We start from the raw sequence: 13,678 nt of genomic DNA, 5'->3' as shown, positions 1-13,678 counted from the left end.
CTGGTCATCAGAGATAGAAATGTGTTGTAGACACAGAATGTTCGATCATAAAATGGCTGTGAAATATTGTTTGATTTGATTCTTTCTGGGCAAGTAAATATCTAAATGACCCATGTTCCTGTCCTTTAAAAATTTTAAGACATTGCCTCACCCTCGTCTATAGGCCAAGGCAGATTCTAGTCTAGAGGGGTTGGTATCAGTTCCTTTCATTTTTGAAAATTGTATATTTCCGTTGCTTTATCATTTTTATTATAAATCTTTGGAAAATATAATTAATGGAGGAAAGTAAAATTGTACTGAGTGAATTATAAACAATAGGAAAAATTTTTTTTTTCTTGTGAAAGTTGGCTAGAAATTATATTCCAATTTGTAAAAATGATAAGCAAAGTGAAGCACAGACTCTTTGGAGTTTCTTAGAATTGTAGCTAATGGACTTTGGAAGGCGTTATTGCAACAATAACAGCCTACAGCAATGAAAAGAAATGGTATGCCCTGAAGGAAAGGGGGGGAGTGTTTTGTAAATATTTGTTATATTTATCCCTTTTGGGATTCTTTCTCTCCTGTAAAAAAGTTTTCCTTTAAAGTGTGTATACTGTGTGAATCTATTTCTGTAAAGTTCAAACACAGGCAAAGTGAACCTGGCGCTAGATGTCAGGACTGTATTTGCCTTTGAGTCAGTGGGAGGGGCATGAGTGGGGCCTCTAGGATGCTGGAACACTCAGTTGGTTCCATTTCTTGATCTGGGTGCTGGTAATACAGGTGTTCAATTTGTAAAAATCTTCAAGCTGTGAACTTATGACTTGTACTTTTCTGTATGTATTTTAGTGCTTAAACAAAAGGTTTTAAAATGCTGAAGTACTTAATAGTTTTATTTTAATTATGTCTTTTGTTAGCTTTTACTGCTTACATAGAGAAATGGTGGTATTACTTTTTGTAGATTAATCTTATACCTTGCAACTCATTGAACTCTTTTTAGTTCTAATAGTCTGATTTTATCAGTTGTTCTAAGCAGATGACCATACCATCTGCAAATGAGAGAACTTTCCTTCTATTTTTATGACTACTTTTTGAGATGGGGTCTTGCTGTGTTGCCCAGGCTGGTCTTGAACTCCTCGGCTCAGGTGGTCCTTCTGTGAGCCACCATAGCCAGTCCAGAGGTTTTTATCATAAGTAGATGTTGAATTTTATCAAGTGCTCTTTATCAATTAAGGTTCAGTTTCTTGCTCTGGGTTATTTTTCTCGTTTAGTCTATTTATATGATAAATTTCTGGTTAGATTTGGAGATGCTGGTTCTTCCTGAGATAAACACTACTTGATTGTGATGTGTTACATCTGTAATCACTAGTTGTATTAGTCTGTTCTCGTGCTGCTAATAAAGACATACCCAAGACTGGGGAATTTGTAAAGGAAAGTGGTTTAATGAACTCACAGTTCCACATAGATGGGGAGGCCTCACAGTCATGGCTGAAGATGAATGAGGAGCATAGTCAGGTCTTACGTGGCAGCAGGCAAGAGAGCTTGTGTAGGGGGACTCCCCTTTATAAAATACTATAAAAAAATAAAAAATGTAATTTATTATAAAATAAATCACCCCTTTATAAGAGTGATTTATTCCCTCTCAGAAGAACAGCATGAGAGAGACCACCCCCATGATTCAATCACCTTCCACCGGGTTCCTCCCACGACACGTGGGAATTATGGAAGCTACAATTCAAGATGAGGTTTGGGTGGGGACACAGCCACACCGTGTCACCAATGAAATAAGACTATACCCTTCTTTCCCTGTATTTTGCTTATGTGGTTTTGGAATACAGACTCTACAGTCCTTATAAAATGGGCTAGTTGGGTTTTGTTCTTTTTCTATTTTTTTAAGAACAGTTTATATAAGACAGGAATTCTTACTGAAAATTTGTATTTACCTGAAAAATAATCTAAGCTAGATAATTTTAGGAGGGAAAACTTAACTAGTTCAGTGTATTTAAAACCTATTGACATAAAAGAGTTATTTCTTGTATTAATTTTGGTATTTTCTAGGAATTTACCCATTTCATCTAGATTTAATTTTAAAATCTGTAGTCATGTATGTTTTATTTATTTAGAATTTCTTTTATTGTTTAGTCTTATTAGTGTTTTCAAAGAACAAGCTTTTGTTTTATCCTTTTTTCTTTTCTTTTTTTCTTTTTTTTTTTTTTTTTTGAGACAGAGTCTCACTGTGGCCCAGGCTGGAGTGCATTGATGCAATCTTAGCTCACTGCAGCCTCCACCTCCCAGTTTCAAGGGATTCTCCCACCTCAGCTCCTGAGTAGCTGGGATTACAAGTGTATGCCACAACATCCAGCTAATTTTTGTATTTTTAGTAGAGATGGGGTTTCACCATGTTGGCCAGGCTGGTCTCGAACTCCTGACCTCAAGTGATCCACCCACCTCGGCTTCTCAAAGTGCTGGGATTACAGGCGTGAGCCACTGGGGCTGGCTTTTTCTTTAATTTAAAAAAAATTTTTAGAGACAGCTTCTCGCTCTGTCACCCAAGCTGGAGAGCAGTGGTGCAATCATGAGTCACTGCAGCTCAACTTCCAGGCTCAATGGGTTTCCCATCTCAGCCTCCCAAGTAGCTGGGACTAGAGGTGCGTGCCACCATGCCTGGCTAATTCTTTTTTTTTGTTTGTTTGTTTGTTTGTTTGAGATACAGTCTTACTCTTCTTACTCTGTTGCCCAGGCTAGAGTGCAGTGGTGTAATCCTAGCTCACTGTAGCCTCCAATTCCTGGGCTCAAGAGATCCTCCCTTCTGCCTCAGCCTCCCAAAGTGCAGGGATTAGATGCATGAGCCACAGCACCTGGCCTTTCATTTTCTTTTTTTCCCAGAGATGGGGTCTTGTTCTGTCTCCCAGGCTGGAGTGCAGTGTTGTGATCATAGCTCACTGTAATCTTGAACGCTTAGGGTAAAGCAATCCTCCTGCCTCAGCCTCCTGAGTAGCTAGGACTACAGGTGCAAATCACCATGCCCTGCTAACTTTTAAACTTTTTGTAGAGACGGAGTCTCAGTATGTTGCCCAGGCTGGTCTAGAACTCTTGGCTTCAAGCAGTCATCCCACCTCAGTCTCCCAAAGTGCTGGGATTACAGGTGTGAGCCACCGCGCCCCAGCACTACAGTTTTGACCTGTTTCGTTTCTGACCTGGGCCAGTTCACCCATCCTTAGGCAACCTGGTGGTCCGCTACTCCCAGGTGGTCGCTGTACTGATGCCGAATTCATTGTGGACACCTAATTGGTGTAGCACACCACGCTCAGAATTCCTCGACTCAAGTGAAACTTCTGCCTCAGCCCCCCGAGGAACTGGGCCTGTAGGCATGTGCCACTGTGCCCACCAGGCTTTTTCTTTTTTTAATTTTATTTTTTAAATATATATTTTGGGGTCAGGTGCAGTGGCTAACGCCTGTAATTCCAGCACTTTGGGAGGCCGAAGCAGGCGGATCACTTGAGGTCAGGAGTTTGACACCAGCCTGGCCAATGTGGTGAAACCCTGTCCCTACTAAAATAAACTACAAAAATTAGCCAGGTGCGGTGGTGCACGCCTATAGTCCCAGCTACTCGGGAGGCTGAAGCAGGAGAATTGCTTGAACCTGGGAGGCAGAGGTTGCAGCGAGCTGAGATGGCGCCACTGCATTCCAGCCTGGGCAGCAGAGTGAGACTCTATCTCAAAATAAAATAAAAATAAAATAAAATAAGAGATATATACACACACACACATATATATGTATATTTTGTTTGAATTCTCTGTTTCATTGATATCTGCCTTTTTCTTTATTATTTTTCTTCCTTTCGTGTTTTTTTTTTTTTTTTTTTTTTTTTTTTTTTTTTTTTTAGACGGAGCTCTCCTCTGTCGCCCGGGCTGGAGTGCAATGGCCGGGATCTCAAGCTCACTGCCCAAGCTCGCCTCCCGGGTTCGCGGCCATTCTCTGCCTGCCGCCTCCCAAGCTAGCTGCGGACTTACAGGCCGCCTGGGCCACCTCGGCCCGGCTAGTTTTTTGCTATTGTTTTAGTAGAGGACGGGGCTTTCACCGTGCTTAGCCAGGGATGGTCTCGATCTCCTGACCTCGTTGATCCGGCCCACTCTCGGCCTCCCAAAGCTGCTGGGATTACAGGGGCTTGAGCCCCGCCAGCCCGGGGCCCCCTTTTGTGTTTTTGTTTTTTTTTAAGTTACTCTTTCCCAGGTTGAAAGCTTGACTCCTTTATTTTTGACCTGTGTTTTCTGAGAAATATATATAAAACTTTACATATTGTTTTGACTGTGTCTCACAAGTTTTTGGCATGTAGTGTTTTCATTATATTCTATATAATTCTAATTAATTTTGTTTATGATTTTTTTAAGCAAGGAATTTATTGTTTTAATTTTATTGCATTATAGTTTGAGAACATGGTCTGTATGATATTGTTTCTTTGGAATCTATTGCAGATTTCTTTATGGACTAATACAGGGTCTGGTTTCTGTTTTTAGCTGTCCTGCATGTGCCTGGAGAATGTATATTCTGTGTCGAGTGTAGACTTCTATGTATGTTCTAATTGTACATTTTGAGGATACCTGTGAAGCATGCGCATATTTATAATAAATGTTGTGCTTTTCCTTTTATTATACATATGTCCTCTGTATCACCTATGATATATATATATATAAAATACTCTTTTTTTTTTTTTTGAGACAAAATCTCACTCTGTTGCCCAGGCTGGAGTGCAGTGGCGCGATCTCGTCTCACTGCAACCTCTGCCTCCCGGGTTCAGGCAATTCTCCTGCCTCAGCCTCCCGAGCAGCTGGGACTACAGGCTCCCGCCACCACATCCAGCCAATTTTTTGTGTTTTTGGTAGAGATGGGGTTTCACCATGTTAGCCAGGCTGGTCTCGATCTCCTGACCTCGTGATCCGCCCGCCTTGGCCTCCCAAAGTACTGGGATTTCCCATTGTCTTTTTCATTTGCATGCCTGTAATGACTAGTGAGGTTGAACATTTTTTCATGTGCCTCTTTGCCCATTTTGTATTGGATTTTTGTTTTCTTGTTGTTGAATTTTGAGAGTCCTTCATGTATTCTGAATTTAAGTTCTTTAAGAGGTATGTGACTTACAAATATTTTCTCACTATTTTTTTTTTTGAGATGGAGTCTTACCCTGTTGCCCAGGCTGGAGTGCAGTGGCGTGGTCTCGGCTCACTGCAAACTCTGCCTCCCACGTTCAAGTGATTCTTCTGCTTCCCAAGTAGCTGGGACTACAGGTGCCTGCCACCACGCCTGGCTAATTTTTGTACTTTTAATAGAGATGGGGCTTCACCGTGTTAGCCAGGATGGTCTCAGACTCCTGACTTTGTGATCCGCCCGCCTCGGCCTCCCTAAGTGCTGGGATTACAGGCATGAGAGACCGTGCCCGGCCTCTTTTCTCACAGTTTGTGACTTGCCCCAGAAGTTGTTAATTTTGATGAAATCCAGTTTACCTTTTTTTTTTTTCTTTTATGGATCATGTTTTGGTGTTATGTCTAAGAACTCTGCCTAACTCAAGGATATAAAGATTTTCTCTTCTGTTTTCTTCCAGAAATTTTATAGTTTTCAGTTTTATACCCAGGTCTATGATTGATATGCTTGGATCTGTGTCCCCACCAAAATTTCTTGAGTTGTAATCCCCAGTGTTGGAAGTAGGGCGAGGTAGGGCATGATGGGAGATGATTGGATCATGGGGCAGTTTCTCATGAATGGTTTAGCACCATTCCCCTTGGTACTGTCCTCACGATAGTAAGTTCTCGTGAGATCTGGTTGTTTAAATGTGTGCAGCACCTCCCCCTTGCTCTCTCTTGCTCGTACTCCTGCCATGTGAGATGCCTTTGCCTTCTGCCATGACTGTAAGTTTCCTGAGGCCTCCCTAGAAGCCAAGCAGAAGCCACTATGTTTCCCGTACAGCCTGTAGAACTGTGAGCAACTAAACCTCTTTTCTTTATAATGACCCAGTCTAAGGTATTCTTTACAGCAGTGGGAGAACGGAATAATACATTAATCCTTTTGAGTGAATTTTTCTGTGTGGGGCAAGGTATAGTCTTCTTTTAATACATTGCTGGATTGGTGTGGAACCATTCTTTGCAGGACTTCTCACTGTAATGAAATTTGTCCCTGTTTTGTTGGTTGTTTTCACAGCATCTCTGGAAGTTGATGGTAGAAGAATCTGATTTACTGGGTCAGCTGAAGGTAATGGCTTAACTGTTGTGATTCTTACGGTGATGCTGGTAGGCAGTGACTTGCATTCTCTGATGTTTCCTGAGAGCACTGGTTGCCTATACCCGGACTTCCAGAGTCGACTCACTTGTTCCTAGCCAAGTGAGCAAACTATACCTAATGCCACAAATCTACTGTAATACAAAGATTTGGGAGTATACTTTTTTCTGGCATGTATATATATAATTATGTTGCTATTGAATAAATAATGCCAAATACACACCAGTCATCCTGCTATGCGGAACTAAGAATGCCTCTTTGAAATGCCAAATGCCTGTATGTTTTGTAGCTTGGGCTCAAATTGATGAAATTAGAAATTACTGTATACGTGTAATTCCTCAGGACAGTGAAGAGCTCCTGCCTTGCTTTACCGAATTGTAAATTGAAATTCTTTCCTCAGATCATTAAAGACTTTTACCTTCTGGGACGTGGAGAACTGTTTCAGGCCTTCATTGACACAGCTCAACACATGTTAAAAACACCGCCCACTGCAGTAACTGAGCATGGTAATTGTCTGTGACCCTGAGAATGATCAACTGATTGACATTGTAGGGTATTTCTTGGCTGCTGCTGACCCTTTTAAGGCCTCCTCCACATAAGAGCAGCCTGGTCAGTTACAGAGCAGTGGCTTCCAGAGATGGAAGGCCCTTGCAGGTAGGCTTCATGCTGGGGTCATTGGGAACAGTGTCTTGGCCTATGACCCTTCCTGGAAGAGTTGGTGCAGGCCTTCACACCAGGTGTTTTTTCTCATTGGATTATAGCCATATATCCTTTATGGGTCATATTGAGACTTAGTGCTGCTTGTAGTGTTATAGTAGAATTCTTTCGGTGTGAATGACGGAAACTCACCCAAACTAGCCTAGTTGGGAAAGGGAAATGGATTTGTTATTGTATCTAAAACCCCAGTGGGACAACTTGGATTCATTCTCTCTCTCTCTCGCTCATTCGCTCATTCACCATATCTTGTCTGTGTCTCTTGTGAGCTCTTTGATGACCTTCTGGAAACATGATCACGGGCAGCTCCCAGGAATATGCCTCACAGTGTCCTCTACTGAAGGAACTGAGCCTTGTCCCTCTTGTTGCAAGTTAGAGAATTCTAGGGAATTCTCTATGTTTTGATTGGCCCAGCCCACATCACATGTATCAAAGAGGTCAGACATTAGGCTATGCCTAGTTCAGTGAAGTGTCCACCCCTTGACCAACTGATGGCCATTTCCATTCATACTGCATGAATAGAGTTGAGTAAGGATCCAAAAAAAGAAATGTGAGAAAATACATACACACAGGCTGATCATTTTTCTAACTCAGTAAAATCATAGATGTCCACTATACTTATATAGTACAAATATAAGTACTTGTGGTTGCAAATATCAGAAAATCCAATTCAAACTCACTTAAGCAAAGCAAAAGGAAGAAATAATGTATTGATTCTCATAACTGAAAAGCTCAGACGTGTGATGGTTTTCGGCAAAGTTTGATCCAGGATGCGTGTGGCACCTTTAGGACTTGGTCTCTTTCCATCTTTCACCTCTTTCTTCTCAGACAGGCCTGCTCTGTATGGTAGCAGATAGTCTCTAGCCAGGTTTACATCCTACTAAGCCCCTGTTTATCTTGAAAAAAGAGCTGGACTCTTTTAGAGTCTGAATAGAGCCTCTGGATTGGCCTGGCTTGGTCATGTTAATATCCCTAAACAATATAGCATAACAGAGTAGAGTATTACGTTCCATTTGATCATGCCTACATCACCCAGCTACCCCTAGAATCGGGTGTTATCTAGCACTAACCCACTGGAAATATGTGAACTGTACTGAATAGGGATGATTCTCCAAGGAAAATCAGGAGGCAGTTTGTCAGCAAGAAGAGAAGAATGGATGGATGTTAGACAAATGCAACAGATGTCCACTGTGCCCTGCTGTTAGCACGGGGCATGTTGGGGGAGAAGTGGAAAGCTGGAGGAGTCTGGGTTTGTTATGGAGCCAAGCATCCTTGTCAGCCCCCGTGTTCTTTCTTGCAGATGTGAATGTGGCCTTTCAACAGTCAGCACACAAGGTTTTGCTAGATGATGACAACCTTCTCCCTCTGTTGCACTTGACAATTGAGTATCACGGAAAGGAGCACAAAGGTTTGCCATTCCTCCCTGTCACCTTAGAGTTCCTACTTGTCATCATCCATTTTCCCATCTCTGCTTCCATGCACCACCATAGAAACCATATAATTTTGGATCTTAGAAATCAGCTAGTACAGTACTGTAATTCCATAGAGAAGAAAAGGAAGGTCCAGAAGTCCGTAGAGGCTAAGTGCGATGCCCAGGCCATGTTTTTGGGGGGTTGGGTTTTTTTTTTTGGTCATGCTGCTGGAATGCTCCCTGTTTATTTATTTCCAGCCCCCAGATTTTAAGGCTGAGGAAAGAATCTCTAGAAGACCTCCCAAGAGAACCTCACGTAAAAGTGTCCTAACCCTCTTCTTTGTGTCCCCTGTAAGCTTCTGACATCACAGACTCCAGTGAGCTCTGTTTCTTTTCTTTTGGAGACGGAGTCTCGTTCTGTTGCCCAGGCTGGAGTTCTGTGGCACAATCTTGGCACACTACAACCTCCACCTTCCAGGTTCAAATAATTCTAATGCCTCAGCCCCCTGAGTAGCTGGGACTACAGCCACCACGCCCAGCTAATTTTTGTATTTTTAGTAGGGACAGGGTTTCACTGTATTGCCCAGGCTGGTCTTGAACTCCTGTGAGCTCTAGTTTCATTAATGTTATTCACTTGTTGAATCTCTGGTTCTAGATTAACCAAGTTGTTATCTTTTCTTTTCTTCTTTTCTTTTCTTTATCACAGCAGATGCTACTCAGGCAAGAGAAGGGCCATCTCGGGAAACTTCCCCCCGGGAAGCCCCTGCATCTGGCTGGGCAGCCCTAGGTCTTTCCTACAAAGTGCAGTGGCCGTTACACATTCTCTTCACCCCAGCTGTCCTGGAAAAGTGAGTGTTTCTGAGTTTCTCACAGGTAAATAATGACCCACCTTACTTGTAAGGGAAGAAACTAGCAGGACAGAATTAGCAAGGTGTGGTGGCACATGCCTGTAATCCCAGCTACTCCAGAGCCTGAGGCAGGAGGATCCCTTAAACCCAGGGTTTCAAATCCATCCTAGGCAGCGTAGTGAGACCCCATCTCGTAAAAAAAAAAAAAAAAAGAATTAATGGGAGCAAGATAGGCACCCAAGTGTTTTTAACAATATGTAAATCAAAAGTTGTAAAGCCCTCCAGGGGCTAGACTGATCACATTAATAAGTGGAGCTGCAGATATGAGACACGGAGTGGTGGGTGTTGGAATCAGTGGGAGAGCTTATCTACTTCAAACCATCATTTTTTCAAATTGCCAAAGAAGAAGCAGTTTGTAGGCCGCCAGTTTGTGAGCTCTGGAAAATAAGGTCTCAGGCACCATGTCGAGATAATGGCCCTTGATAATTCCATCACACCTGACAAGGTCTCTCCCTCACTTTTGTAATATTTTTTGTTGATTGACTTGGGAAAGTCCTCCAGCCTGCATGTTTGCTGTGGATGTTAGCCCCTGGGGAGAAGACTGCCTCCGTAAGGGAGAGCCGACAGGGGCAGCCAAGCTTGGGGGTGGAACAAAGGAGCTGACCAAGCTGGAGTCTCCTGCTGTCAGGTCAGCCTCGCTCTTTATCATGAGAGCCTGCCAAGTGCTATTGCTTGCCTTGGTCAGGACCTAACGTCCCCAAACCAGAGATCTACAGAAAAGAGGTAAGAAGCAAATGTGGCTGGTGGTGACTTTTGAAATCTATCCTCACACCGTATCTAGGAACTTCCCAAACCCAACTACTGGTCAGAGAACTGGCCCCCGGCCTGGATGGAGGATTGAAGCTATCATACTCTGTGAAGCCAGAGGAATGAAGAAAAGGGAAACAAAAAGACCGTCTCTTCTTCTAGCCACCACTCTTAATCCTTCCTATTCTTCTTCCTAGCCCTCTCTACTTGTTTCAGTAGAGAAGCTTAGGGTAGAATAGACTGGGCATAAACTAGAAAAGATGAGGCTGGTTCAGGGACAAGATTCTATGGCAAATTCAGAGCCCACGACCCAGCTAAGCAAGTGGCATGGACCCTGTGCAAAGAACTTCCAAAGATCCTTAGCTCCCAGAATCCTATAGGCCCACAGTCCACTTACCTCCTAACTTGATATGCTCTCAACACCCTTGAAGAAATCAAGTTTAGAAGTATTTTTTCATTTTCATTATAAAAATTTCTAAATATAAACAAAAGTATAGACCATAACAAAATCGTGTGTCCTCATTATTCACCTTCAGTAACCATCAACATTATACTACTTTTATCTGTCCCTCCCCCACTTTTTTGCTAGAGCTGTATAAAGCAAATCACAGTCATTTCATTCTGCCAATAAACAATTGATAAAGGCATATTTCAACAGAAGTACAATGCCATGATCACATCCAGTAAAATTAACAGTAATCCCTTATAATCTAGTATCCAGTCTACACTGAAATTTCTCCAGTTATCTAAAAATTGTCTTTATGTTTGGGTTCAAATCAGTATCAAGACAAGGTCTATTATTTCATTATGTTTGTTCCTTTAGAAATAGATAATTTTAAAAACCAAACAGAATGGGACTGTCTTCTGCAAGCCTGCCTACAAACAGGTAAATAAATCCTGTTGTACCAAGAATCAGCTGTTCTTCCCATGTGTCTTTTCAGTATGGAGTCTCAGCATTAAGCAGTTAGCTCCTGAACTTACAGGGAGGCAGGAGTCTATCTTAGAGGGAAGCTATTTTACTTTCTTTGGGCTCAGGGATAGAGAATCAGATTCATCATAATCCTTGATTCATAATACACTATATTTTTTGAGACAGGGTCTTGCTCTGTTGCCCAGGCAGCACACTGCAGCCTTGACTCCTGGGTTTGAGCGATCTTCCTGCCTCAGCCTCTCGAGTAGCTGGGACTATAGGTGGGCACCACCACACCTGGCTAATGTTTTAAATTGTTGGTAGAGATGGCGTCTCACTATGTTGCTCAGGCTGGTCTTGAACTCCTGGGCTTAAGCAATTCTCCTGCCTTGGCCTCCCAAAGTGCCAGGATTACAGGCATGAGCCAACACTTTTGAATATGAGAAGCAACCATTCAAATGAATATGAGTCAACCATTCAAAAAGGCGTATTTCAACAGAACTACAATGCCATTATCACAGCCAGTAAAATTAACAGTAGTCCCTTACAATCTAATATCCAGTCCACATTGAAATTTCCCAAGTTATCTAAAAAATGCAGAGATGGGGTCTCATCTTGTTGTGTAGCTGGAGTTCATTCATTTGACTGCTATATAATATTCCATTATATAATAAATTATAATTTATTTGTCTACATCTCTAGCCATTCTTTCCTTACTGCCTTTTTGTGAGAGGAGTGGGTGGCACAAAGTCCTAGAGTCTGTCACGGGGTGAAATTTTTATTTTGAATATCCTGATGTTTCTGTCCTAGGTACAATGTTGTTTTCAAGTACCTTCTGAGTGTACGCCGGGTGCAAGCTGAGCTGCAGCACTGCTGGGCCCTACAAATGCAGCGCAAGCACCTCAAGTCCAACCAGACTGATGCAATCAAGTGGCGCCTAAGAAATCACATGGCATTTTTGGTGGATAATCTTCAGTACTATCTCCAGGTCTGTGCTGAGAGATGAGTAGAAGGAAGGGGTATGGAAAAACGTCTAGGAGGTTGGCAGGGAGTATTGAATAGGGACTATAAGTTTGTATTTGATAAAATGGTGGGGTTTGAGAAAATTCAGGAGTTATATCATTAAGCATGTTTCTTAAAATGAAAAAGCATTTTATTTTATTTTATTATTTTTTAGAGACAGGGTCTGTCTGTTTCCCAGGCTGGAGTGCAGTGGTACAGTCATAGCTCACTGAAGCCTCAAGCTCCTGGACTCAAGTGATCCCCCTGCCTCAGCCTCTCAAGCAGCTGTGACTACAGGTACATGCCACCGCACCCAGCTGGTTTTTAAAATTTTTTGTAGAGGTGGCGTCTCACTTTGTTGCCCAGGCTGGTGTCAAACTCCTGGCTTCAGCCAGGTGTGGTGGCTCACGTCTGTAATCTCAGCACTTTGGGAGGCTGAGGTGGGCGGATCACTTGAGGTCAGGAGTTCGAGACCAGCCTGGCCAGCATGGTGAAACGCCATCTTTACTAAAAATACAAAAAAATGAGCCGAGCGTGGTGGCTCATGCCTGTAGTCCCAGCTACCTGGGAGGCTGAGGCAGAAGAATTGCTTGAACCTGGGAGGTGAGGTTGCAGTGAGCCGAGATCACACCATTGCACTCCAGCCTAGGCGACAGAGCAAGACTCCAACTCAAAAAAAAAAAGGAAAAGAAAAAGAGAAAAGGATGGGGCAGGGGAGAGTGGTCAGCCAGGACATTGGAGGGAGGGGTTTCAGAATTATGCAAATAACTTCCTACAAGGCTGGGCAATATAAAGGTGTCTTTGGTCAGCCTTAATGTGACTTAGTTAGAAGGAAGATGAGTGGGGACAAAGCATTTTCATTTCAATCTGTCAGGCATCTTAATGTCTTTGAGTGCTTAGAATATTCAAGGTGCTAAAATTTTTGTGTAATGTCTATCAGGTAGATGTGTTGGAGTCTCAGTTCTCCCAGCTGCTTCATCAAATCAATTCTACCCGAGACTTTGAAAGCATCCGATTGGCTCATGACCACTTCCTGAGCAATTTGCTGGCTCAATCCTTTATCCTATTGAAACCTGTAAGTAAGGCGCATTGGTTTCCTCAGACTGCTTCTAGCACTGACCATTCCCTTAGGCACTTTGAGTTGACAGGATATGAAACCATCATTAAGCAATTATTCAAGTCCATTTTAAAACATTTTTTAAGAATGTATAAGGCGGCCGGGCATGGTGATTTATGCCTGTAATCCCAGCACTTTGGGAGGCTGAGGTGGGCGGATCACAAGGTCAGGAGTTCAAGACCAGCCTGGCCAACATGGTGAAACCCTGTCTCTACTAAAAATACAAAAAGAAAAAAATAGCCGGGTGTGGTGGCAGTCACCTGTAATCCCAGCTACTTGGGAGGCTGAGGCAGGAGAATTGCTTGGACCCGGGAGGCGGAGGTTGCAGTGAGCCGAGATCGTTCCACTGCACTCCAGCCTGGGCAACAGAGCAAGATTCTGTCTTTGGGGGTGGGGTGGGGGGAAGAATGTGTAAAGCAAAACTAAAAAGGCATGTTAAAACAGGACCTAAGATGTCTTTGAATTTCTGAAATATGGGGTGTGGTGAGCAGCCACAGATGAAAGAATTATGTGCTTAAACCCTCAGGAGTTAAAGAAACTCAAAATCCTTGCTGATAATACAGAAAAATCAATGAAAAGCATATAGAGTTCACCTTCTTTTTTTTTTTTTTTTTTTTTTTTTTTT

General features: G+C 42.7%; 1 protein-coding gene across 10 annotated transcripts in view; it reads left to right on the top strand.

Moving 5' to 3' along the window:
* Window positions 1-13,678, top strand: part of TUBGCP4 (tubulin gamma complex component 4) — a 39,365-nt gene that overhangs the window by 17,416 nt on the left and 8,271 nt on the right. For 6 of the 10 annotated variants that reach the window (XM_017857162.1, XM_017857458.1, XM_017856858.1 and 3 more), the window contains 6 exons: window positions 6,167-6,217; window positions 6,645-6,750; window positions 8,259-8,366; window positions 9,076-9,217; window positions 11,745-11,922; window positions 12,877-13,011. In XM_017857162.1, coding sequence (XP_017712651.1) covers window positions 6,167-6,217; window positions 6,645-6,750; window positions 8,259-8,366; window positions 9,076-9,217; window positions 11,745-11,922; window positions 12,877-13,011 — 720 coding nt within the window. The remainder of the gene's footprint in view (window positions 1-6,166; window positions 6,218-6,644; window positions 6,751-8,258; window positions 8,367-9,075; window positions 9,218-11,744; window positions 11,923-12,876; window positions 13,012-13,678) is intronic. The other 4 variants (XM_017857230.1, XM_017856930.1, XM_017857382.1 and 1 more) reach the window with 1 other exon arrangement.

Source organism: Rhinopithecus bieti, unplaced genomic scaffold (assembly GCF_001698545.2).
Source record: "Rhinopithecus bieti isolate Rb0 unplaced genomic scaffold, ASM169854v2 scaffold_495, whole genome shotgun sequence".
Classification (NCBI taxonomy): Eukaryota; Metazoa; Chordata; class Mammalia; order Primates; family Cercopithecidae; genus Rhinopithecus; species Rhinopithecus bieti.
Note: the sequence above shows the minus strand (reverse complement) of the source record. Positions and strands in the feature narration are given on the sequence as shown.